This window comes from Diaporthe citri (assembly GCF_014595645.1).
Source record: "Diaporthe citri strain NFHF-8-4 chromosome Unknown scaffold_10, whole genome shotgun sequence".
NCBI lineage: Eukaryota > Fungi > Ascomycota > Sordariomycetes > Diaporthales > Diaporthaceae > Diaporthe > Diaporthe citri.
Window position 1 is genome coordinate 1,396,844 of NW_025064855.1, and position 23,504 is coordinate 1,420,347.

The 23,504-nt window shown below is 49.4% G+C and overlaps 5 protein-coding genes across 5 annotated transcripts; 2 read left to right on the plus strand and 3 right to left on the minus strand.

The window, feature by feature from the left end:
* Positions 1–886: 886 nt before the first annotated feature.
* Positions 887–2,455, plus strand: INS49_003591 (uncharacterized protein; the record flags this gene model as incomplete). The annotated part of the gene is made up of 4 exons (XM_043164385.1): positions 887–1,138; positions 1,732–1,754; positions 1,943–2,018; positions 2,402–2,455. 4 exons carry the CDS (start codon positions 887–889, stop codon positions 2,453–2,455), a joined length of 405 nt encoding a protein of 134 aa, XP_043019150.1.
* A 1,086-nt stretch (positions 2,456–3,541) lies between these two features.
* Positions 3,542–9,101, plus strand: INS49_003592 (uncharacterized protein; the record flags this gene model as incomplete). Its single annotated transcript, XM_043164386.1, has 7 exons — positions 3,542–3,707; positions 3,772–5,285; positions 5,358–6,066; positions 7,193–7,628; positions 7,709–8,246; positions 8,326–8,576; positions 8,636–9,101. The coding sequence occupies 7 exons, from the start codon at positions 3,542–3,544 to the stop codon at positions 9,099–9,101; spliced, it is 4,080 nt and encodes a 1,359-aa protein (XP_043019151.1).
* Positions 9,102–13,776: 4,675 nt separating this feature from the next.
* INS49_003593 (uncharacterized protein) lies at positions 13,777–15,013 on the minus strand (the record flags this gene model as incomplete). Its single annotated transcript, XM_043164387.1, has 2 exons — positions 13,777–14,744; positions 14,827–15,013. The coding sequence occupies 2 exons, from the start codon at positions 15,011–15,013 to the stop codon at positions 13,777–13,779; spliced, it is 1,155 nt and encodes a 384-aa protein (XP_043019152.1).
* Positions 15,014–16,303: 1,290 nt separating this feature from the next.
* INS49_003594 (uncharacterized protein) lies at positions 16,304–17,813 on the minus strand (the record flags this gene model as incomplete). The annotated part of the gene is made up of 2 exons (XM_043164388.1): positions 16,304–16,363; positions 16,434–17,813. The coding sequence occupies 2 exons, from the start codon at positions 17,811–17,813 to the stop codon at positions 16,304–16,306; spliced, it is 1,440 nt and encodes a 479-aa protein (XP_043019153.1).
* Positions 17,814–20,508: 2,695 nt separating this feature from the next.
* INS49_003595 (uncharacterized protein) lies at positions 20,509–22,761 on the minus strand (the record flags this gene model as incomplete). The annotated part of the gene is made up of 1 exon (XM_043164389.1): positions 20,509–22,761. The coding sequence occupies one exon, from the start codon at positions 22,759–22,761 to the stop codon at positions 20,509–20,511; it is 2,253 nt and encodes a 750-aa protein (XP_043019154.1).
* Between the last annotated feature and the right edge of the window lie 743 nt (positions 22,762–23,504).

Genomic DNA, 23,504 nt, shown 5'->3' on the forward strand with positions numbered 1-23,504 from the left:
GTCACCTCCATAAACTTTAGTGAAATGAAGTGAGCCGTGAGGGGGGTGGTGCTTATCAAGAACACAGGTACTGTGACATCAGACTGTTGTGCAACTACTTCGGCATACAGGTGCCCGGCAGCAAGGACCTTTCTCCCCGACCAAGGCAAGCGGAAACTACTTCCTCTTTTTCCCATGTGTTTGGGGATAAGCATTACTAAGCAGATGTCTGCTTCTGGATCTCCCAGTTTGCTGATGATCATGGTGTGGTGCCGTAGGGATGAGCAGAATATACCCTACACTACTAGGCTCAACAGGCGCTTTGCCCATTGCGCCATGAATTTCATATATCGATCCCGGCAATACTAATATACAGAGCGTCTCGAATTTGTAGGGAATAGAGCGGCGTGGGAATCATTGAATGCCAAAACTCTCAGACTAGATCCTGCTCGACATGTGTTTCCTCCCTTCCGGCCAAACTATCCCAAGACTGTCCCGAAAGTTGCAAGACTGTCCCTAACTTGACATCCATATCTTTCACAAACTCATTCATTTCTCTCAAATACGTGTGAAATGACTGGATGTAAGCGTGCAACATTTTGTCCACGTCGAAAAACAAAAGGCCCTTCGTAGAAAGGGCTATTTGATCCACTGAATGTATATCACTCGGGTCATGATCATCCTGTTCAGCTTCACTCAGGCTGATGACGTGGCTGATTGTGTCGAAGGACACCCCCCTAAAATGATCAAAACGAGACACAATCGTCATCGACTTGAGTGCTAACCGCCGTTGCGAGAGAGGCAAGGATTCGTGCTGAGTCGAGTTGAATGCCAGCTCTAGGAGTGCAGTCACATCTGGTGGCGTGATGCCTTCCTGAACTTCGATTCGATCCACGTCATTCAAGCCATGGATGAGATCGAGACGCAACCTCGCCATAGCCACATTGCCATCCGCATTGTCCTCGACTTGACGAACGATGGCGCGTGCTCTATGGCTGTTTCCTTGTGCTCGGAGTTGGTGTCCGAGCTTGGAGAGCGGAATCCCGCCCTTTTCTACAAGCTTGTGTCTCAGATCACCATGCTCATTCTCGAGGCTCCACCATATGAGCTCGCGCATTTTGAGTCCAAGAGCGTCGTCCATGTTGATCAAGCTATATTGGTACGGGTGGCTCATGCACCGATCGTCTTGACTGTGGCAATCCAAGCCGGAAAAGCTAAGTCGTACTTTTGTCAGTTCAAAAGTCAGGAAAGTCAAATGCCGAAGGCACTTTGAGTATTATGAATAGGTTACGGCTGCTTGAGGAGTAGGGGTATAGGACTAACCACTCGTGGCCCTCGAGTTCACACATCTTGTATTTTGTAAAACGAGAGTAACAGTCCACGCAGGCTGCATGTTCTCTTTTGCACTGCCAATAGACTTCCAATCCATTCTTTTCCGGCCCTCTTGATCCACACCAGTCACACATCTGAGGCTCAAAAAAGCAGGTTGTCAGAGCACAGTTGTGGCGAGAAGTGAGCAGAATCCTGACTCCAAGCTTTTGTAGCTCCGATAATTCATGTTCCAGATTCTGGTGGAAGCGGGTGTCATTCGAGTCGGATCCATCGATAAGGAGGAAGAGGGGTCTTGATTCATTCAGCCGTAGAGCAACAGCTTCATGTATACGCCTTCTGATATCGCATGTCGACTCCCGTGAATACGACCCAGAATTATCATAGACATCTTCATGAGTCAGTAACTGACCCAATACGCAGTTCATGATCTCTTCGAGGGTATTGTTGTTCCAGGTATTCTGTGGTTGAATGAAGATCGTGATAGCATTTGCCTCGTGCCTCCTGAGGTATTGGGCAGCGACAGCAACGAAAGTAGTCTATCGACCGACAAAACGACGTTAACCGTGTTTTCCTGCAAGCTTTCGTGTTTGTTTTGGTCTTGGATGACCAGAGCATACCTTGCCCGATCCAGGACCGCCGTGAAGACGGAGCTGAGGCTCGTCTGTTCCAAGCCGCCAAAGTTTGAACCGCTCCCCATTGATAATAGGGTCAAAAGATTGCCGTAGTATGTCTTTTCCAATAGCTTGACACGATTTGACTGTGGATCTGATCACCCGCTGCTCTGGGGCTGACAGGTGTACTGCCGGCATTTTCAGCGAGGGAGCGCCCAAAAAGTGGGAAGCTCGAGGGAGACCCAACCCATGTACTGGATGAAAAGTCGGGCATTACTGCAACTGCAGAAGAATTGCAAGGCGTGAAAATCCCTGAGTATTCCTGCAGAGTTACCTGATTCTGTTGTCGAATTTTCAGGGCATTCACCTGATGAGAACGATGCTTCTGCAACGCGTACATCTGCTGACGCCAAGCCAAGTGTACCTGCACACGATTATTACCTGCGCCATGGGGAGAACAAACCAACACTTTCGTACAGGTCATGTGGGCTGAGCAAAGCCACCGGTTCTGTCTGGTTGGAGCCAACCGCTGATCAGATTGGTCTCCGCCCCATGCTGTGCAACGGTGGTTGGTCTGGGTTGTGGGCGTGCGGGGGGGTATGGCCCGACTATCTAGTTTCAAGGTTGCTATACCATCTTCCGATCAGCTCGACAAATTCCCTGCCGGTCTTTCAGGGCCACAGAACGAAGTAGCTTGGATTGACCTGAGCGTTAGTCCTTCCTTGGCAATTTTTCAAATTCTTACATAAACTCCTGGGTGGTTCAATCTCCACCGAGCCCCATGGAGCCCTGAGATGAGGAAACAAACATATGATAGGCAGGCTCTTCTTAAGTGGCTTCAAGAGGTGCTGGAAATTGATATCACCACACCACTTACAGAAGGGGCAGTACACATGGTGTGTAGCAATCTATATGCAAGATGCATACGCGTGTTTCATTTCCATTCTGTCCGACAGAGGGCGATGCTCACCGAGGTTTTTTCAGCATTCTTATTTGACAAGGCTGCTCATGCGGTGCTACTACACTTTGCTTAACATAGACACGAGCACACCACTCACGCAAAATTGCGCAAAATAGGCAGAGGACCAACCACACCCTAAATAGTTCGCATAACAACTCAATAAGCTTTGTTACACGACCTAAGGGATCTACAAATTCATCCAGTCGTGAGAGCTCATGGTAAAGTACAAACAAGGGTGGCTTCCCGACCGGTGTGTCTATGGTAGCCGGGCTTCTTCGAGGGCAGTGCTTCATGTTACTACCAGCAGGCACTCGGCTTGTGCGTCGCTCCTGGTGAATGTGGATCTGCCCCTTTTACACAGATGCGGCTGATAAGTCTTCGTGGGGTTGACAGGATGTTGAGGCCGCTGATTCAGAGTCTACCAGCACTGAGAGCTCACCTCTGATGTCGTTTCTATATGACTTCAGGCATTCATAAATACCTAGCTACGCCATAGCTCCACACCACATAATAGTTACCGCTCCACATTAGAGTCGTTCACTCCTACGCAAGCCCTCTTTCTCATCCCGTGTCCAGTCATAATCTTCCTTGTCGATCGTATTCAAGTTGTGCTAGTTCTTAGAAGTCCTTTTCATAGGTCTTTTGGTCACGAAGCAACATGCTGCTCCTCCCGAGTCTTACAGCGATCTTCTTGTCGGTCAACATTTGCCTGGGCGGCCGGACTCCGTCTCATGGCCGGCGAGAGGACTCGTCAACAACAAAGGAGAATGCGACCTCTCCGAGACCCACTATGTGTGGCGACATCATTGACTATGTGAATGACGGTAGAACACTCTTCATTCGACCTTGTTGGTGATACCAAAGCTGACATGAGCAATTTTATCACAGGATATAATCTCTTCTATGCAGTTGACGTGCTCGAGTGCCTAGTCAGCGTCCCATTTAACAAGGACGTAGCGTTGCGTTTCGTCGACTTCTACAATACCACGATGCAATTTCAAAGCACCTTGTCTTATCTACGGAATCCTCCGCCGACCTACCAACAACCCTCAGTCGACTTCGAAAATCAGCTCGAGAATATCAAGACCAACGTCATATCCGGCTACTACCGAAATCAATATGCCTTCGAGGCCGACATACAACATCTGGTCCAAAGTCTCCATGATGATCATGTCAGTCTCGTGGGCGGCGCATTGTCAGCCTTCTCCTTCGGCAGCAACATTCCACTCATGACGCTGTCTGTCGATGGTGTCAAAATTCCCGAGGTCTACTTTCGGTACGATGTTCAGAATCGACTACAATATCCCATCTCCCCGATTGCACAGATAAATGGAGAAGACGCTATCGACTTTCTCGGCCGGTTCGCGGCACTCAATGTCTACGGAAGTCTGGAGCCTCACGGGGACTGGAACAAGATCATGTACAATCCTGTGCAGGATATTCTCGACATATACGACGTCTTTTCCATGAATGCGCCTTTCTACTCGGGCGACTCCCTGGAGTTCACAATGGCAAATGGCACTAACTTTACGGCTTTCTGGACCGCACTCTATACCAACCCGGATTTCACGGGTCCGCTCACCACAGGAGGTGACTACTACAACTACTTCGTCCTGGGCCTAGTCCCGGCTTCTTATGACGACGTCCCTCTCCCGTGTGCATGGGAAATCGAGCCTACCGACAGGTGCCCAGGTAGTACCATGGTTGACGGGGGGGCTAAGAACATCACGAGCTGGTCCAACAAGACCCACGGCTCTTTTCCTGCAGACCCAACGGTTGCTCAGTCAGGACTCACTTATGGACGTGGTGGTGGCACCGTCACGGGATACATCTTCGATGACGTATCTGTTGGTGTGCTCAGCATTCCCAGTTTTGTTGGATTTGGCTTGGATATTCGTGATTTTTCTGATACCGTCGGGGAGTTCATCCTCACAGCTCAGAAGAAGAACACTGCCAAGATTGTCATCGATCTTCAAGGCAACACCGGTGGCCTTGTTGAGTTGGCATTCGTGACCTTTGGTCAATTCTTTCCACAACATTATCCCTTTGCAGGAAGTCAACGACGGAACCATAAGTTAGCAGACGTTCTCGGCACAAGCCTCACTGAGTACTGGACTGAGCTAGCTGCGGATGATGAAGATAAGTCCGACCTCGCGGCCAATGAGTGGGTTATTACCGACCGTCTCAATGCCCAGACCAGACAGAACTTCACATCATGGGCTGAATACTTCGGCCCGAGGCGCGAGGAGAACGGCGACACTTTTTCACTTGTCGAGCAATACGATCTTGCCAACCGAGTGTTTGACTGGGCTGCCTTTCAGCAATGGGCCCCGATTCACTATCTTGATGACAATTTTAATTCCAGTGCGCTGCCACCTTGGGCTTCACAGGATGTGGTAATAGTAAGCTGATATTGACCATTCCGCCCTGGGTACCATTTATCCATTCTCAGCAGACGACTGACATGTCCTTAGCTCACCGACGGGGCTTGCTCCTCTACATGTACCATTTTCGTTGAGATGATGAGCCATCAAGCTGGTGTTCGCACTGTCGTGGTCGGCGGTCGCCCAGAACCTGGTCCCATGCAAGCAACAAGCGGTTCTCGTGGAGCCTCGGCCTATTCGGCCCAGTACCTAGACGAGGATATTGCAGTCAGCTCCAGCCGTGTGCCGCACGGAACTTTCCCGGAGCTGAACAATGAAACGCAGCAACGCGACAGCGGAATGTTTCTGATCACTGCAAACTTCAATCTCCGCGACCAGGTGCGACCGGCCACTGACAGCGGACCGCCGTTGCAATTTAGATACGAGGCGGCCGACTGTCGACTCTATTGGACGCTGGAAAATGCGCTCAACGTGACCCGACTCTGGTACGACGCAGCCGGGGCCATATGGGGCCTAGGACTGAACTCCAGCTGCGTTTCAGGGTCGATAGGATATGCATCTCATGGCGTCAATGCTACGACCACACTCGCCGCCCCAGAAAACAAGGCAACACAAGTCCCATCTCTACCAGCGTTGGAGTGGAACAACAACGTACCAACTAGTGAATTAGAGGACTTCGGACTCGTGGACTCGCCTATTCCGCCCACCAGCAAGTACCCTGAATCTTGCCCCATCAAAGATGCCAGAGCACCGGGCCGGAGGGTGTGCGTCGATGCATTACCATATACATGTGAAAATGGTATGAAGGTTGTTAACCCTCCGTACCAATACTTAAAACGGTGTACGTCCGGTCCGCTGAGAGACTCTTGCGGCTATTTCTATGATTGCCTCACTACCGACGACGTTCAGCAGGAATCGTCGTATGGATGGAGGCTCGGCCAAGTATGGGGGGACTTGAGGCAATCTCACATTTTCCAGCAATCCGGCTTTTGCCATCCACATGGGAGCAAGAGGTGTTAAGTGTATCTCGAGGCGTGAAATACATAGGTAGACAGAGATCTTCGACACGCCTCAAATAAAATATGGGATACAGGATTTTGATGTGCATTTGCCTAGCACCATGGAACAACGAAGCACTCTCGGAAGATTACTGCGGTCTCAATCTGATCGGTCCGGACGAACAGGCTTGACTGAAAAAGAGTGAATAGAATACAGTGTTTTTTTTGAATCTTAACTTCCCTGCTTTTCCAGTAGGAACTTGTGATGCGTTATTGAAGCAATCGTGGGACTTGCCTCGGGAATTTAAATCGGTACTCGACATGTAGTGTACTATTTTGGCAACACTCATACCGAATGTTTCGTACAGATTCAGAATACGACTTTCTACCTGCATGCAGATTCTCCATGTGTAAACATATCTAGCAGGGTTGGAAAATTAGTCTATAATTATTCTACAGGATAACTGAAACTGCTCTGACTGCAACCGCAATGTATATACTTATAGAAGCGAAGATCGCGTTTGCAATGTCACTGTAGACCCATGCCTGTTATGTCAATGTGCAGCCAGGCTCCGACGCAATTGGGCGCCACGATATACTTGAGCAGGCGGATGCATGAGCACGGCCACCAGCACAGGCACTGCCTAAATGTCAGCCATTGGGCCGGCATCCTTCTCGCCTGATCATCTGCCCAAGAGCTGACCTTCCTACTAATTCTACAACGTACTTTTCGCTGAGGTTCTGTTTAAATCGTGCAATTTCTTCCTGGGTTTATGAATTACCGGTAGCCGTCACCGTCGACCTGACCACGATGTCGTTTGGATACAGGTATATTACGTCGTTTTTGCTACATGAAGATCACTTGTGACACATATGTGCATTATACTGCGACTTTGTTAACGGAAATACTCGCCCAAAATAGTGTAGGTGACGTCATCGCCGTCGCGGGCCTCATCGAGCGCATCCTCGCCGAAGTCAAGTCCTACCGCGAAGCGCCCCTGCACTTTCGCCGGCTGGCGATTGAGCTCGACTTCCTCGGCCAGGTGTGCAACCAGGTGTTCACGCTGCAGCCGACGCTATCCGAGGAGCGGTCCCAGATCGAGCGCATCCGCGCCATCGCGATGCACTGCCTTGGCCCGCTGCGGGCGTTCGAGGACAAGATGAGGAGCTATGACAACACCTTTGGGATACACGGTGCCGCTTACGCGAGCGGGGTTGCCGCCGCCGGCGGTCTCCTGAAGGTGCGAAACTTCAAGAAGCGCCTTCATTGGTCTGCAATCGCCCGACATGAGGTCGCTGAGATTCGGGCTGTTCTTACGAGCGAGATCTTGGCGATCAATACCCTCGTCACGATACACAAATGGTGAGTGGTATAGCAAAGGCTGCCGCACACAGTAAAGTCTCTTTTTGGAAAGAAAAATGCTAATCTGCTATATGTGATAGGTCTAGCCTCCGGGATCAAGGAGCGCGGAGTGAGGGCCATGCAAAACAATTGAAACAACTGTTGGATACCACTGCAAAGGCTTCTGCAGAATTTCGAAAATCCCTCATCGACGCCAGGCTGGCCTCGGAAAACCTGGAACGGGTCATCAAAACAGTTCAGTTTACGCAAAGTGAACAACTCCAGATACTAAGGACCATTAAGGGCATATCATCTACAACGTATTATAAGGTCCAAAAAATACACAGGCAACAAAGAGCATATGCAAAAGAGTACCAGAAAGCAACCAGCGCCCAGATCACCCGATTTTTCTCGTTCAAACAACACATGGAGCAATGGATCAAGACAATTGTCGAGCACTGCAAACAGATCATCGCCATGGTGCAGAGGAACACCCAGCTCCTGCTATCCATGCACGGTCTTCTGGCCAAGCTGGAGACTTTGCTCGCCGGGTCGAGGGTGGACCTCCCCAGCATCGTCTTTGAGAATGTCCTCGGAATTAGGACGTTGCTTCCATTCCAGCTGTGTGATACTTGGGAGGTCAGTACAGCCGTCAGCTATGCGCCTGGATATACACTCTTCCACACACCAAGTACTAAATACATTCATTTTTGTCCAGGGTTTCACCAGGCTACTCGGAGTCATGTTCTATAACCAGCCAGGATCAGAACACGTGGCAGTCGGAAAGTTGCTCGTGATGCGAAGCAAGACAAACAGAATCATCAAGCCCAAGGACTGGTCTCTTTGTGTTGTACCGGGGGACCAGCTATCCATGTCCGTCGTCATGGAGAGATTCAGTGCCCGCACTTGCCCACGGTGTTTCGCAGTCCTATCAGCCTCTGCTTGGGCCCAGAACACTGGAACAACATGGTAAGCTGATAAAATATGCATTTCGATCAATTCCATCCATTTTCTGATATTCTTCACAGCCCAGACTGCGATCTTTGGCTATCGACACATGGATTATGGCACGCCGCCAGTGGCGTTTCCTCGGATGATGAGCATTCTCCTGTTCCCATGCCACTGCCGGAGAAGATCCAGTTTCGGGCGCACACCTCCCATCTCACAGATTGGAAATTAATATCAGTCCGAGAACAATCTCTATCGCAGGCTCACCAAGCGCGGTTCAGGCGGAGACGTCTCGCGCAAACTTCGGGGGCTGGGCCTGCTGTGTTAACTGGCCCGGGGTCTGATCCCAGCGCAGCGGCCATAGATGATGTCGAATCGTTCCGACGCATTCACGTCCAACCATACAATGGCAACTTCTTAAGGGCTTTGTTTGAAATTGGCGAGAACCTGAGGACCCTGGTGATAGATATGTTGGCTACCGACGCCGGCAAGAATGAACTGATCAACGCGGCTCCACATCGCAGACAGATACACAGACATCATTAGGGACTTCGAGGTCCTGCGCAACACCAATATTTCGCCTTTCTTGAAGATCCAAGAGAAGACCAAGCACATGTCCAAGACCAGACAGATTGTCATGTGGCAATGGGTGCTGAGGACCGCACAGCTCCTTTTCCCGCCGAAACCGTCTTTTCCGATTCAGCCATCAGTTCGACAGGCAATCGCTCCGATCATAGACTGGCTTCAGGAGGGCCAAAATGGGGTGTATGATTTCAGCAGTGGGTCACCTGTATCGCCACTCTTGAACAACAATCGGGACAGGTCGCCTGAACAGCTCCGGATGTTCCATCACTACCATGGCCTCAGAAACCCAAGTCCGCGTGTACGAGATTCGCCGATCCATGCGTTTCAAAAAATACATGATCCTGGTCTTTTTTACTCTCCAAATTGCGCGATTGATCTTGATTCCGACCGTTTCGATACGCCATCGGTGGAACCCTGATGGGACTGAGAGCCATACCACCGACAAGGACGGGATAGGATCTCTGAATTTATCCCATGAAAATGGAACTGGCAGCTGAATTGGGAGAAACTTCGGACCCAATGACAAGTAGTCTGATAGACAAGGGCAGGAGATCATCATGCCCGGCACAGATGAAGAAGACAAGCAGAGAGGGGGTACAGATTCACCTGTGGTTCCAAGCCAGCTCAGACAGGGGAGCTGTCGGTATCAATATAGCAAGGCGGGTGCGTATCTCGAGACCACGTAGCGCAACCAGACGAGATGGGGTTTCCTGAGAGCGCACGACAGCAACGCGCCGTGCCGGCAGGGCGCTACTTGAGCAGAACCTGTAAGTGTGCTTTGGGCACATTCACGAACCGACCCATGACTGAGGAGGCCTTCAGCTTTTTGCGGGTACGCAGAGCCAGTCCCGTCCACAACGGTTTGAGCTTGAGAGGGGCCACTCTGCGGTAAGCTTAACAAGATAGATCTACAGCAACGCTCTAACGTCATACTCTTAGAGGGCTATAAGCCAGCATATCTGAAACTTCTACAGCCTGCACCAACGCGAGTCTCGATGCCGGTGGCAATAGATTCGGTCAAACCCTACTTTGTGAAGGCAGGTTATTCTCGACAATTCGCAAGGCGCTCTCAAAACCCTGTTTCTTCGAAATTGACAAAGTATTTTATCCAGCAGGGATGTGAACCAGGACAGCCAAGTCAGTGTGACCCAATTAGCATCAATTGTGCTAGGACTGTCAATATCCCAGGGTATAGTTGTCGCTAAGTCCTAGGTGCGAACAGCAATGTTCATTCAAACGTTCCCTCTCAGGATCCTATGAGTTTAAGTGGATGGAGTGTATTGCATGTCCTGTGAGCCCGAGAATGTTTATAGACCACAACTTTACCGTCACTAAATCCTATCACATAACTGAGCTCGTTCACTAGATAGGCAATTTTTCCTTGTTTTGACCTTGATTGTCTAAGACGGAAACTGTCCTGATTCCGACGGTGGTGAAATTAACCACTACTCTGAAAGTAACGTCCCCGGCCCAGATTCCGGCCGCCCCCCGATTCCGGCCGCCCTTCCCACACAAACTCACACTTTTCAACCTTTTATAATAGATCCAAATTAAATCCCATAACCCTAACCGTAAGTTTAAAATATAGGATTTTAAAGGGAAATTATAATGTATAAATTAAAAAAACTTTATTATAATTACATCATTTTTAAAATAATTCTTAAAAGTATTATATTAAAAATGTTAAGAATCTTTAATATTTTATATAAGAACCTTATAATTTTTATTTCTTTAAAAGTTTATTTATAAATTAATATATAATATAATATTAAAAAGCATTATATTAAAAATCTTATATTTATAAAAATACTTTAAAATATAATCTTTTTTAATTTCTTTTATAAAAATTTTATATAAGGAAAATATAAACTTATTAATATTTTCTTATAAAAATTTTAAATATATAAAATAATTTATATATTTTATAATAAAATATTTAATATTTATAATAAAATTTAATTATAATTATTTTATTAAAAGAGTAAATATAAAATTAAAAAATATAAACCATTAAAAATTCCTTATATTATATATTTAAATCTTAATATTTTTAATAATTTAAGTTTAAAAATTATTTTAAATTTATTAAATTAAAGCTATATTTTTAAATTTATTTTAATGTAAAAATATATTTAATTCCCTTTACTCTAAATCTAGGGTTAGGGTTGTAAGATTTAATTCAAATTTATTATAAAAGATTGAAAAGTGGGTATCTTATAGTGCCAGTGCACTAGAAAACGACTGGCCGGAATCTGGGCTGGGGACGTTAGAGTAGTGCCTTGCCAAGCCGGCCGCCCCCCCTAACCGGCCACTTCATCGCTCTTAACGCAACAATAAAGATTAATAACTATATACTTAATTTTAGCTATATAGCTTTAATTTAAATTATAAACTAATGCTGCAATTCTTCTTTAAAATATGTATTAATAATATAGCTTATTTCTTAAGGATTTACATTATAGTTATTAAGTAATTATTACCGCCCTTAAAATTAACCTTTACTGCCACTTAATATTCTTTATATATTAATAAATGCCTAATTAAGGTCCCTTTAAATGCATTGCTTTTTTTAAGGCTATAGCTCTTAATTAAAGATATTTAAGCATTTGTCACGAGAGGGGATACAAAGACAAGGCAGCTGTCCTCAATACGTCAATTCAAAGCAAGACGGCGCTACCTTCTATGTAAGGAAGAGGGTTGGTGGAAACTGTAGGCAAGGGGTTTTATACCTGAGGGGTGTGGAGCCCAGAGCCTCAGTGAATGCCAGCAGTCAATGGGGCCCAGTTATACACACACTCACAGCATTTATTTTCCTTTTTAAAAGTAACAATTTTGCTTAATGCATTATTTAGCTACTTATCCATCTTCCTTAATAAAACTTAAAAGTTTCATTATATCTTAATGCTTTTTTTAAAGAGGTTATTATGCATTATAAAGAAATTTAATACTTTTTACAGCGTTTTAATAATTATTATCATTAGCTTTAAGGGCATTAATAATCTTTAAGCTAATTAAATAACTTTTTCTTTAGCTTTTTTTATAACCAACTTATTTAATATATAATTAGGGTTAAAAGGCATCATTCTCATATATAAAAAGCTGCCTTAAATATTCCTTTTTATAAAAGTTTTTTATAATGCCTTTTAATAATGCTTAATTATAAGTCTTTTATTAATAAAAGATATCTTAAATAAGAATATAATATAAGCAGTTTCTTATTAATAAACCTCCTTTAATAATAAAAATAATCCCTTATTATATAACTATGAAAAATATAATATATATAGCGATAAGAAAAGAAAATATGCGTTTTTAAGCCTTTATAAATATAAATACTTTTATATATATTAAAAACTTATTATATATTAAAAGCTATTATTTATATATTATTTTAATATTAATTTTAAGAAGAAATACCTTTATTAATTATTAATAAAAAATCTTTATTATAAATATAATAATAATTAAGTATTTTATTAAGAAATTACTGCTTTTAAAGTAAATTTTTCTTTAAACTTATTTTAAAAGTTAACTACTAGCTCTTAATAATAATAACCATAAAAATAAAGGTTTAACTTAAAGATTTTACCTTTAATATATTTATTATTAAAGATTTAAATATTTTAAGTACCTTATAATAATATATTTTATATTTAAAAATGCTTATTTTATTTATATTAATAATATTTAATATCTTAATGCTAAATGTATTTTTAATAATAATAAAATTATTAAAAAAGCCTTATATAGCTTCCTTTTTAATATTAATTACTTATTAAAAAGCTAAGGAAACCTTAATCTTTATATAAAATTAAAAGTAATTTTTTTTAAAAAAAAATAATATATTTAATTCTTTATAATAATAACCTTAATATTAAAAAGGTTGCATAAAGATTATATAAAGTTATAAATTATAACCTTTATAAAAGGATAATTAATAAACTTTTTTATAAGAATTTAAAGCATAATTAACTCCTTTATCTTTAACAATAGCTTTTGTTTAAATTAATAAGCTTTTTAGCAAGGTTTAACACTATATTAATGGTTATTAAATATATTTCATTTAATCTTATACTTTTTAATGGCTTAATGCTAATTAAGCTTCTTTGTTATAATTTTCTTTAAGGCAGCTATTATAAGTATTTCTTTATTAATTAATAATGCTATATTGAAAGTTTTATATTATTAAAAAAATCCTTTAAAATGTGGCGATTAATTGTTATTTAAGGGGGTGGAGGAAAGTGGGCATGATGACGTGGCCGGTTAGGGGGGGCGGCCGGCTTGGCAGGGCACTACTCTACACCGCGCCTACGTGGACTGCGGGACGAGATGTACTCATATCGTGACTAGTTCAGGCAAACTCCTAGCACTCTGCGCTCCACTATGAGAGCGCCGGTCAACAACTACTTTCTCTTTTTTTTTTGTACCCCTCCAAGTGTTCCCCAGCCCGACAGGCTACGGGCGTGCGGGATGGATGATCTTGCCACAACATAGATGCTCTGGTATTCTGAAGAGACATCTTAACCAAAGTCATCCGCCAGCGCATCAATCTTTACGATGATGCCCGCAGAAAAGTCGAGGGAGTACAGACAGCGGGCTCGAGTGCTCCGCAACAGTACCCCGAGATGCATCCCCCTCACGTGTCTGAAGGTGTTTCCTCCCTGTCACCGGCGATAATCTCCTGCTCCAGCTCGATCCTTACATCATCATCACGAAGCGGGCTCGGGCATTCGTTGTTTGGGGACCCGTAGATGAACCTCATCACCGTCCATGCGCCCTGGTCGTCCTCCCCCTTGATCACAAAGCTCGGGTCAGCGCCCTTCCGCAGGTACTGCAAAGCGCGGTCGAAATGTCCATCTGCACACGCCATTGCGAAGATGTTCCACGGGCCCGTCTCACCAGTGTACACCAGGTTGATGTCTGCGCCGTGTCCTTCCAGGAAGTTGTCCACCAGATCGTAGTTGCCACCAATATAGGCCAGGTGCAGAGCTGTGACACCGTCCTTACTCTGAGAGTCGATGTCGACAAGGTTCTTCTCCAGCAGGTAGTCGATCACCTCTCGCACCCCCCGCCGTGTCGCGACGTGGAGGGCGCTCACCTTTGAGCACCCTACGTAGCCAGCACTGGCACCTCGCTCAAGCAGCAGCTTTGCGGTCGAGACGTGCTTCTGGCATATCGCGTAGTGCAGCGGTGTCCACCATGAGTCGTGTGTATACTCTTCCCACGCGGGGTAGCCTCCGCCTTCGCCCCTGTCGCTGTCCTCCCAGAACTCCGGGCGGTCGGGGAGGCTCGCGGCGCAGCGGACCAGCAAGTTGCAGCAGTCGCACAGGTGTGCTGAATCCAGCTCGGTATCTGCTCCGTTGTCCAGCAGGAGTTCCACCATAGAGTCCTGTCCGCAGTATGCGGCCAGTGCAAGCGGTGAGTAACGAGCTCCGTAAGACTGGACAACATTTGGCCAGTAATAATGATTGGGACATTTGTCAAAGAAGGTATTTTCGATGCTGACGGGTTTACCTTCCTCATCATCTAGCATGTCCACATCGACGCCATTGTCAATAAGCCGTTCGAGTGTTCCGTATTGTCCATGTCGGATAGCCCAGTAGACTTGAGGCCAAATTGTTAGCTTTGACTGAAAAAAGCCCGCTGATGTGGTAATTTATCAATGAGCTTGTTGAAGAATACTCACTAGCCAATCCACACTCATCCCTAACGTGTGATTCGTATGCAGCAGAGATGGCAACACGGTGGTTGCGGCGGCTAGTACGTGCCAGCGAGACGAGATCGCGAACAGACAGACACGGCTGCTCTATGATGTCAAGGAGGAGCTCATCTGGCAGGCGATCGAGGCTCCCGGGACCGTGAGTAGAGGCCATGCTGTCGTTGAGGCGGATGCAAGTCGTAAAACAGTCGTACGCAGATTCGTGAAAAGAGATGTTGCTGGGTAAGAGTTGTCGACCACGGGTTAACGGCCGTGGATACAATTTAGATGTTGATGTCCAGGCTCCAGGTTCTGCTTGTGCCTGAGGCTGCGAGACAGTCGCTCATGGGAAAATAGGGAAGATAAAGAGCATAGTCAGGTTAGTGCACCTAGATAATCTCTCCTGGTCTCTTAAGAGAGCCCCTGCCTGGGACAACTGGTGGCAGAGGTTTCAAGTTGGCACGTGTCTCCCTTGATACAGCTCAAACGGCAGGCTGGAGTGGTTCAGGATTTTCAAACTTACTGTGGATTTCCGTTTCCAAGGTACGTCAGTAACACAATGCTGAAATCCACAGAGAATTCACAACACGGTAACATCGTGGCCTGAAGTGGCCTGAAGTCCAGAGTTCACGTTTATTCGCCACGAGATGTCTTTATCCGGTGGAAGGTGTATCAGCCATCACTTCAAGTTATAAATGCTGTCAAAACACCGCCTGAGGTGACAGAGGCTTGCTGAAGGGTCTCTTTGATTGCCACAGACAAATTTCAGGAAATTGTGACGGATGCACACACTGCTAAAAGACCAACCAATAACACAATCAACTCGCTCTGGGCTCTGGGCTCTTGTCTCACGCTTGCATTCTTTTGCATAAAGTTGTAATGCCTGGAGGGAATCCTTATTCCATTAACTTTTCCCAGCCAGAATAAAGACGGGAATAGAGAGAAAAGTGAGAAAAGGATACTCTATGAAAGGAGACTACAAAGTGTCTAGTAAGTTTTGCGAGGACCTAGGGTCTTGCAGTTGAGGCTCGATGTGAATCGGTGGCTGTGAGGCAAGGCGAGTTGGCAAGGCTGGATGGCCAGGCTAATTGGCCAGGCTGGATGACCAGGCCTAATGGCTCCGGAATCAAGGGCTTCCGTGGGGAGGGGAGGGGTTGTCCCCTGCTAGAGGTAGAGACAATCGGCGGATCCTGGTGATGAGTGAGAACGGAGAACGGACGTACACTTGACCTGCCGAGTGGGCACACGCAATCGTGTCGACTAATTGCAGAACGTAAAGCACATGCACTAAAGAGACTTCCAAGTATTTTAATGTTCGTTTAATTCATTCATCTCATTGTATATACATTTAATGACCCCCATATTGGTAACGTCGAATAGCAACAGGCCATAGCATGGGGTTGATATCGACGAAAGCCAAAGCCTCGCGGGTGCCGCGGGCCTTCGTGGGTTTTGTCATCTCCACCTAAGCCAGCGGGCTACATGTGAACGCGCCTCGCACAGCTCCCTCGTGGTATTGGTTGATCTGCAGGTCAAAAAGTTAGCATCAGGTCCCCAGAGCTCAATATATGTGTGTTGGGAGGGAGACAACTTACGATATCCTGAACACTGGCGTAGGTACCAGCAACCAGAATAACCATACCGATGAGGAAGATGATGCCGTTGGTGATGGCGAGGGGCAGGTTCTCCTTGGAGTGCCAGCTGCCCTTCCTGATGAGCTTGAACCACATCCACGCGGGGAAGTAGAAGGTGAAGCCGCTGATGAACAGGCACGAGCAGATGGACAGCAGGTCGCTGAAGAAAGGGATGGCCTCGGCGATGATCCACGCGATCAGGGTGATGATGGCGATGAGGACGGCCCACGTGATCCAGCCCATCTTGGTGTTGATGAACCGGATGACCGAGTCCTTGTACACGCGCGCGTGGATGTACCGTCCCACCGTCGTGCCGTTGATGGAGCCCGAGATGAAGATGACGGGGAGCGCGATGCCGAATGCGATCTTGGAGAGCATGTCGCCGGCCGAGAGGAGCGCGGGGGACTCGACGGACTGGCCCACGAAGACGTAGATCAGGGCGCCCGTGACGGTGTAGATGACGATCTCGATCATGCCCAGCCACCAGATGGACTTGACGAAGTCCTTGGGCGTGTGCATCTCGTCCATGAAGGAGAACTGGCAGACGGCGAACGAGTAGGCAAAGACGATGTTGCCGAGGGCGATGAAGGCTTCGACGAAGGTCAGGCCCTCCTTGGGCCACGCCGACCAGTCAGATGCGGGAATCAGGCCCTGGCTCTGCTGGACGCCGGTTCCGATGATCGTGATTCCGATGGCGAGGATGATCGACACAAAGTCAATGTATCCCAGGATCGCGACCTCGGCAAACGAGGGCGGAAGGGCCAGCAGAAACAGGATGATGGCAGACACAACGCCGAACACGAGGGAGCAAGCGCCGTTGTCTGTGATGTTTCCAAATGCGATGGCTCCCGTCAGACTGTGCGAGCCGACCAGGAAGATAAGCTGCAGCGCGAACATGACACCGACAAGCTCGTAGCCGAATTTTCCCATGAGCAGCTGTCCGGCGTCGGCGTAGTGCGTGACGTGCGGGAACGCGAGTTTGACCTGGCCGACGACGTAAGAGGTGTAGATGGCGACGAAACCGAGACCGACGCAGAGGATGACACCGGCGACCATGCCCAGGCTCGCGAAAGCCGCAGGGATAGACAGGGAACCAAGAGCAATAGCCTCGACGATAAGGACGACTGTCAGGCGCTTCCAGCCCAGTCGGTTGAATTTTGCGTGGCCCTCTGCGGCCTTGCGCTTCTCCAGGTCGTTCCAGTCCGTCACCTCGCCGACCTCTGTTTGGCCAAACATGCCAGAGCCGGAGCCCTGTTGGCTCTCACTGGCGCTGATGGTCTTCTCGGCCTTCTTGTCGGTGGAGCCCACTTCTTGGGCGGCGGTGATGTTGTAGTCGGCCATTTTGGGATGTGGGGTGGAGTCGTCGGGAATGTTGTCGACTACTTGTGGGGCGGGGGCCGGATATGGGTGGTAGGACTGTGCAGCTTATGTAGTTGATGCACAGCTGGCCAGTCGGTAATGATAAGTACACACGAGACCTGAACGACGAAAGCAAATTCGCAGGTCAGGTGTTGTCTTGTCGTGTGAAATCGAACCACCCAGGTTGATTTTTAAAGCGGTCACGGGGAGGACGTGGCGATGACGTCCTTTTGTCGGCGTTGAGGCTCCGGGCCGGAGTTCAAGGGTGGTGAGGACTGGCCTTGTTGAGTCTTGCCCAAGTGACAGAGATGAGAGAGGAAAGGGAGAAAAGCGGTGGCAAAAGTGCTCGAGGGAGCAGTCAAGACTAAATATGAATGAGGGTCAAGCTTATCTATCATGAGACGAGACCGAGTCGACCGATCAACGGTCAGGGCCCGAATAGGATGTACAACGGACTCGTCAGCGTTCATCCGCCTCTCACGCCCCGGTCCTGTCCTTCCTGTCCTGCCATGCCATGCCATGCCCGGTCGCGCTTGCTGGCTGGATGACAGGGCATGGCTGGACCGGACTGGACCGGTCCTCCAGGAACAGTACTCCAGCATGTGTGTCCATGGTTAATTCCGAGCCAAGGACCGTCGAAATGACCACATGATCTTGCAGCATCCGTACTGTGTGTACTGGCACTACCAGCTTTGACAGCCCGGCAATACCTTCACTAGGTAGCGCGTAGCGTGTTGGGGGAAAAAAGCCGACAAGCGAAGAGACGCCGAGGCGCAACCGACTCGTGCTGCTAGACTGAGCGAGCGTTCCTAGCCCAATTGCGGCCCAGATGGGGTCAGCTGGCGTGCATGACGCACATGGGGAGAGACGATCGCGCCCCTCGGAAGGTGAGAGCAGGTCGCTGCTGGGGCGTGTGGTCTCGCCATTCTGGCCATGTTGGACCCTGACAGCCCGGACCAAGCAGGACCAGGCCCCAGGACAAGGACCAGGAGCGCCCCGCGTGGGGGAGATAAGCACAGATTGGTACGAAAACTTTAGATCTAAGATCTTGTCAGAGCAACTTGGCTTGTGAGTTATGCAAGGGCACGAGCCAGTCGCATTGGGCAATGGCAAGCGGCCGTGCAAAATTGTGCGTGGGAGCAGGTTGTGCGCCGGGCTTGCTGGGCTGTTGTGCGCCGGCTTCTCCCGTGTTGCAACGGCGAGAATCTGGGAATTTAGTCAGGTACCAGCAGGTCAATTTGGAGTCGTGAGGTGGATATTCGCTCGTAACACGGTGGGCCGGAAGGAAAACTCTTATGAAAGAGTTAGCTGACTGGTACCAGGGGCTAGGGTGACGTCGGGAGGCGCATGCGGCTCTGCGGTGAGCGACTTGGCACCACGAGTCATTTGGTGTGTAATGGCAATCCGGAAATAAAATGGGCGCCGCCATGGAAATGAAAGCCTCCCGTAATAGAATCCACCCTTGGCCTGACCCTACCCGCGTAACCCCTGCTCCCGAGGCTTGTTTCTTCAAGTACCGACCCACCCGGCCGACTTCCCTTCTCTCATGATGTTTTGGCCGCTGACCGTACGCAACGAGACAGCACAAGAGCTGGTCCCGTGTTTGTCCGAACTCGAGACGACGACCATTTCTGAATGAATCCTTTATCTCCATGAAGATCTCTTGCCCTGACTCGGCCGGATTTCTTTTTCCATCTTCTGGCCTGTTCCAGAGATAAGAGTTAGAGTCGTCATCCAACCAGAGCCGACCAGAGTGTCAGTCGCTGCTGTAGGTCCAGGGATGGGGCCACCGGGCAACCCGAGTGTGTCCAAGCATCGCGTCGGCACGAGGTCGGCGCATTGCTGCAGCAGGACACGGTTACATCGTCGTCCGTACGCCGTGATAGCTCCAACTCAGTCCCAATCCTCGTGGTTATTCCTTCCATATGCGGTGACCGAAATAGTGTCTACCACGGTTCGCAGGCGCACACGAGGAACATCCTCCTCTCCTACAGCGTGCAGCCTGCGACTTGCCCAAGCTTTCCCTGGTGGCGAGCTTGTGTACCTGAGCGGAGCTTAGCATTGCTGATCGTCGCTGCGGCCACTGGCATGGCTGGCATGGATGCGCGCTGAATAAGCACGCGATCCGCAGCATCCCACATCCTTGGTCAACACTTGCAGCATCGTGACCTCGATTGCTGGCGCTCGATCATCCCTCACCTCGGATCCAATGGGCATCCAAGCAGCACGAGGTCTGATGCTAGCCGAAACCTTAGGATCCAACTCATCGAGGGGCCCCGTAGTCCCCATGGGGTAAATTACTTCTGGATGCGCCTCCGGCATGTCCCGCAGCTTTCTTCGTCCAAGTCCAACCTGCCCAGGACCGAGCGTTGCCGTGATCATCTATTACTTAGCCAACCATTACGAGATGACAAGGCAATACGCACACGGTCAGGATTTGGTCAGCTTGGATTTTGTCCAACTTGCCCTGCACGTGCGCGCTGTTTAATCATACAGAATTTCCTACTTCTACCGAATCTGCTCACATGCGGTGTGCAGTGGCAGACTCCTATTGGTATCTTGCTGACTGGTACGTATTCTCGAGAATAGACTGCTTTGTTGTCCGTGCCTCACGTGGCGCATGAACTCAAACTCATGTGTCAAAAGCCTCCACCTTTCCCCGCGAGTTCGATGATCACTAGTCATCGTCCCCGAAGTCCTCGGCATCGTACTGCTCACCCTCCTCATTCTCGTTGCCCTGGTCGTCGTCGCCAAGACCGAAGTCGTCCTCGTCGCTGTCCGAATCAGAAAGCTCGGCACTGCCAGTGCGGCTGGTCAGCTGGCTTGCGATCTCGCTGCCAATCAACGACCCCGGGCCCTTTCGGTCCATGTTTGTAAGGGCAGCGTAGTTGATCTTGGTCGAGATACCGCGACGGTTGGCCGTTTCCTGGGCGGCCTCCTCAGCCGAGCTCGCCGGTGTTGCTTGACCCTCCCCGATACGTGGCTTCCGCGTGTTTGGCTTGCGCGGCTTCTTGACCGGCGCCATCTTCTTTTTGAATTCCTTCTCCTGCTGGAGGCGCAGCCAATCTTTGTTCTCGTTGAGCCACAGCTGCTCCTTGATCTTGCGCTCGTCCTCGTTCAGCAGGCAGTTGAGCACTTCCGGGTCGTCGGCGAATTCGTCCTCCGTGACTTCGGGCGCATCGAGCAGCTCGTTTTTCTGGTAATTGGCCGGTCGCATGCATTCGAGCTCGTCCATCAGCTCTTGAGTGCGCAGCCCAGCCAAGTCCGCCGCAGCGACCCAGACCTTGGAGTTGATGTCCTTTATGTTGCTGAGCATTTCCTCGGCCATCTTGTTCTCGTCCTCGGTCCACTCCTCGCTATCGTGAAAAAGGGCAGGATTCCGCAGGGCGCTTCCTTGCAAGCGGCTTCGGTGAGTCTTGGCTCCAGGAGCCACAGCTGTGTTCTGTGACCCGGAAGGGCCTGGCTCACCATCACCGGTGCTCAGTCCGGGCAGAGGAACATCACCATACTTGGATGCAAGCGCCTCCACTTCATCCTGTTCGTCTGTAGGTACGGCCTCGCTGATGTCATCTTCGGTGACGCGTTGTGTACCTTCACCTGAGGGGCTGGCACGTCGTTGTGGCAATGCAGGGATAGCGAATCCATCCGCGTCCGTCCTCGACTGCTCGGGTGGCGTAGCGTCGCCTTGGGAGTTGGACTCCGAATCTGGCTGGCCGTCTTCCCGCTGCCTCTTGTCAGACGGAAGGGGTTCGCCGGTCTCTTGATCAATGACCGGTCGCTTGCGCTTGCGGCCAGGTTTGTTCTTCTTCTTCATCTCCTCTTGATATTCTTTGGTTTGTCGATAGAAGGCTGGGGGGTCATGAGACTTTTGTTGGCCGGGGAACTCTCCCTTCATGAAGTCACTGATGCGCATCTGCGCGGCCTCGAGTCGGGCAAACTCATCCAGACGGAGCTTTAGGGTAGCTGTGGTGACCTTGGCGACAAAGGAAACCTCGAGCGGGGTTCGACGATAGTTGAACATCCTGGCAGCGAGGATGAGGGCTGATCCACAGATACCGGCGGGCTTTCGGCCGAGCATCATCCAGTCGCGATCCATTCTCTGAACGATCCGCACAGCAGCCGCCTGAATGGTCTCGGTGTCGTTGTAGAACTCGAGGCGGCTGGCAAGACGCCGGATGATGTCCTCAGGGACCATAGGCTCGAAGGGGTAATTGGCCTCGTCGCCGCCGTAGAGCATGTGGAGCATCTTCTTGAAGGTCCGGCCAAGCAGAAACACGTCCATCTTAACGACGTCGGCGATATCGATGAGCATGACCGGGGTGTTGCGCTCTTTGCGAATGGCCCAATACACACAGACACTGGCAACCCTCGCGACACTTCGCCCTTGACAGAAGTTTCGACCGAGGACTTCCTTGAACTTGTTGAAGGCGGAGAGGTACAGCTGGCCTTCGACCTGGCCCAGGTCAAGGCGGTTGAGCAGACCGATTATCAGGTCGCGACCTTCGAGAATGGATTTGATGCGGTTCTCGCCCTCACCACCACCTGCAGCTCGGCGAGGCCCAAAGCCAGGGCCACCCAGGCGGGGGCCCGCCTGGTCATGTCCAACAGTGACACCAAAAGCGATGGCTTGGCCGTTGGAAGCCTCACCGAACTGAACGTCGGCGACGATATTGCTGTCGTCAACGACGGCACCGCAAGACTGGCAAGTTCCGTCGACAAGGTTGGGTGCCGAACACTTTGGGTTGGGACACTGGGAACGGGCGTTGACGGGAGGCGGGGAGCCGGCAGAAGAAGAGGCCCTGCTAGCATTGTACTCGGCAATCTGCTTGCGCCGGTGATCTCGGTCGTTGATTGCTCGAGCAGGGTTGGGGCGTGTGACCTTGGGTTTGGCGGCAGGCGTCTTACGGGGGTTCCTGACCATGGACGACATGGTGAACGGAGTGCTCTGTGAGCTCCTTGGCCACGTAGAGGCAGACAGTAGCTGGCTCCGCGAGTTGGATCTAGACGAGCGCCCGGGCCGGAGGGATGAGGCCAGGGGCTGAGAAGAGAGCGTGTGAGGCGAGGCGAGACAAGGCCAGGCAAGGCAAGGTGTTGAGTCACCCGCCGAGGGACGACGGTGAGCCCTGCGATCGGCAGAGATCTGTCTTGCCGTGCTCTTCAATACAGTCCAACGAAAGGAGAGAAAGGGGGACGATTGAAGGGGGTGCAGAAAGGGTGTGATGCTATTGGGCGATGGACGTTGATGGTGGAGGGAGTGCTGCCGACACGAGTTGGGTGTTGCGTCGGCGAGATTGCGAGTTGCGCGTTTTGGATTTTGTCGTCTGGTTCAATGGAAAATTTCAGCGTGCACAATGGGGAAAATTGCAGGTCGGCGTGAGCCAGAGCGGGGCTAAACGCATGGGCCCATAGGCATTCCTCTGCGAGCGGACTCGCTTAGTCAGCAACGTCCAGCCTGCTGCCTGCACCTCTGGGATACGGCAGAAGGCACCAGGCGACGGGTTCGAGCACAGCTTGGTGCCAAAAAACTGCAGCTGTGGCCGGCCCTTTTTCTCCGTCAAACACCACAGTTTCCCACACCAAAAGCTCGACCGACTGATCACTTATTACCAACAATTCCATCCAAATCGTATGTTTTCCCAATGTGACGCCATAGCCTGGATTAATGTGACCGTA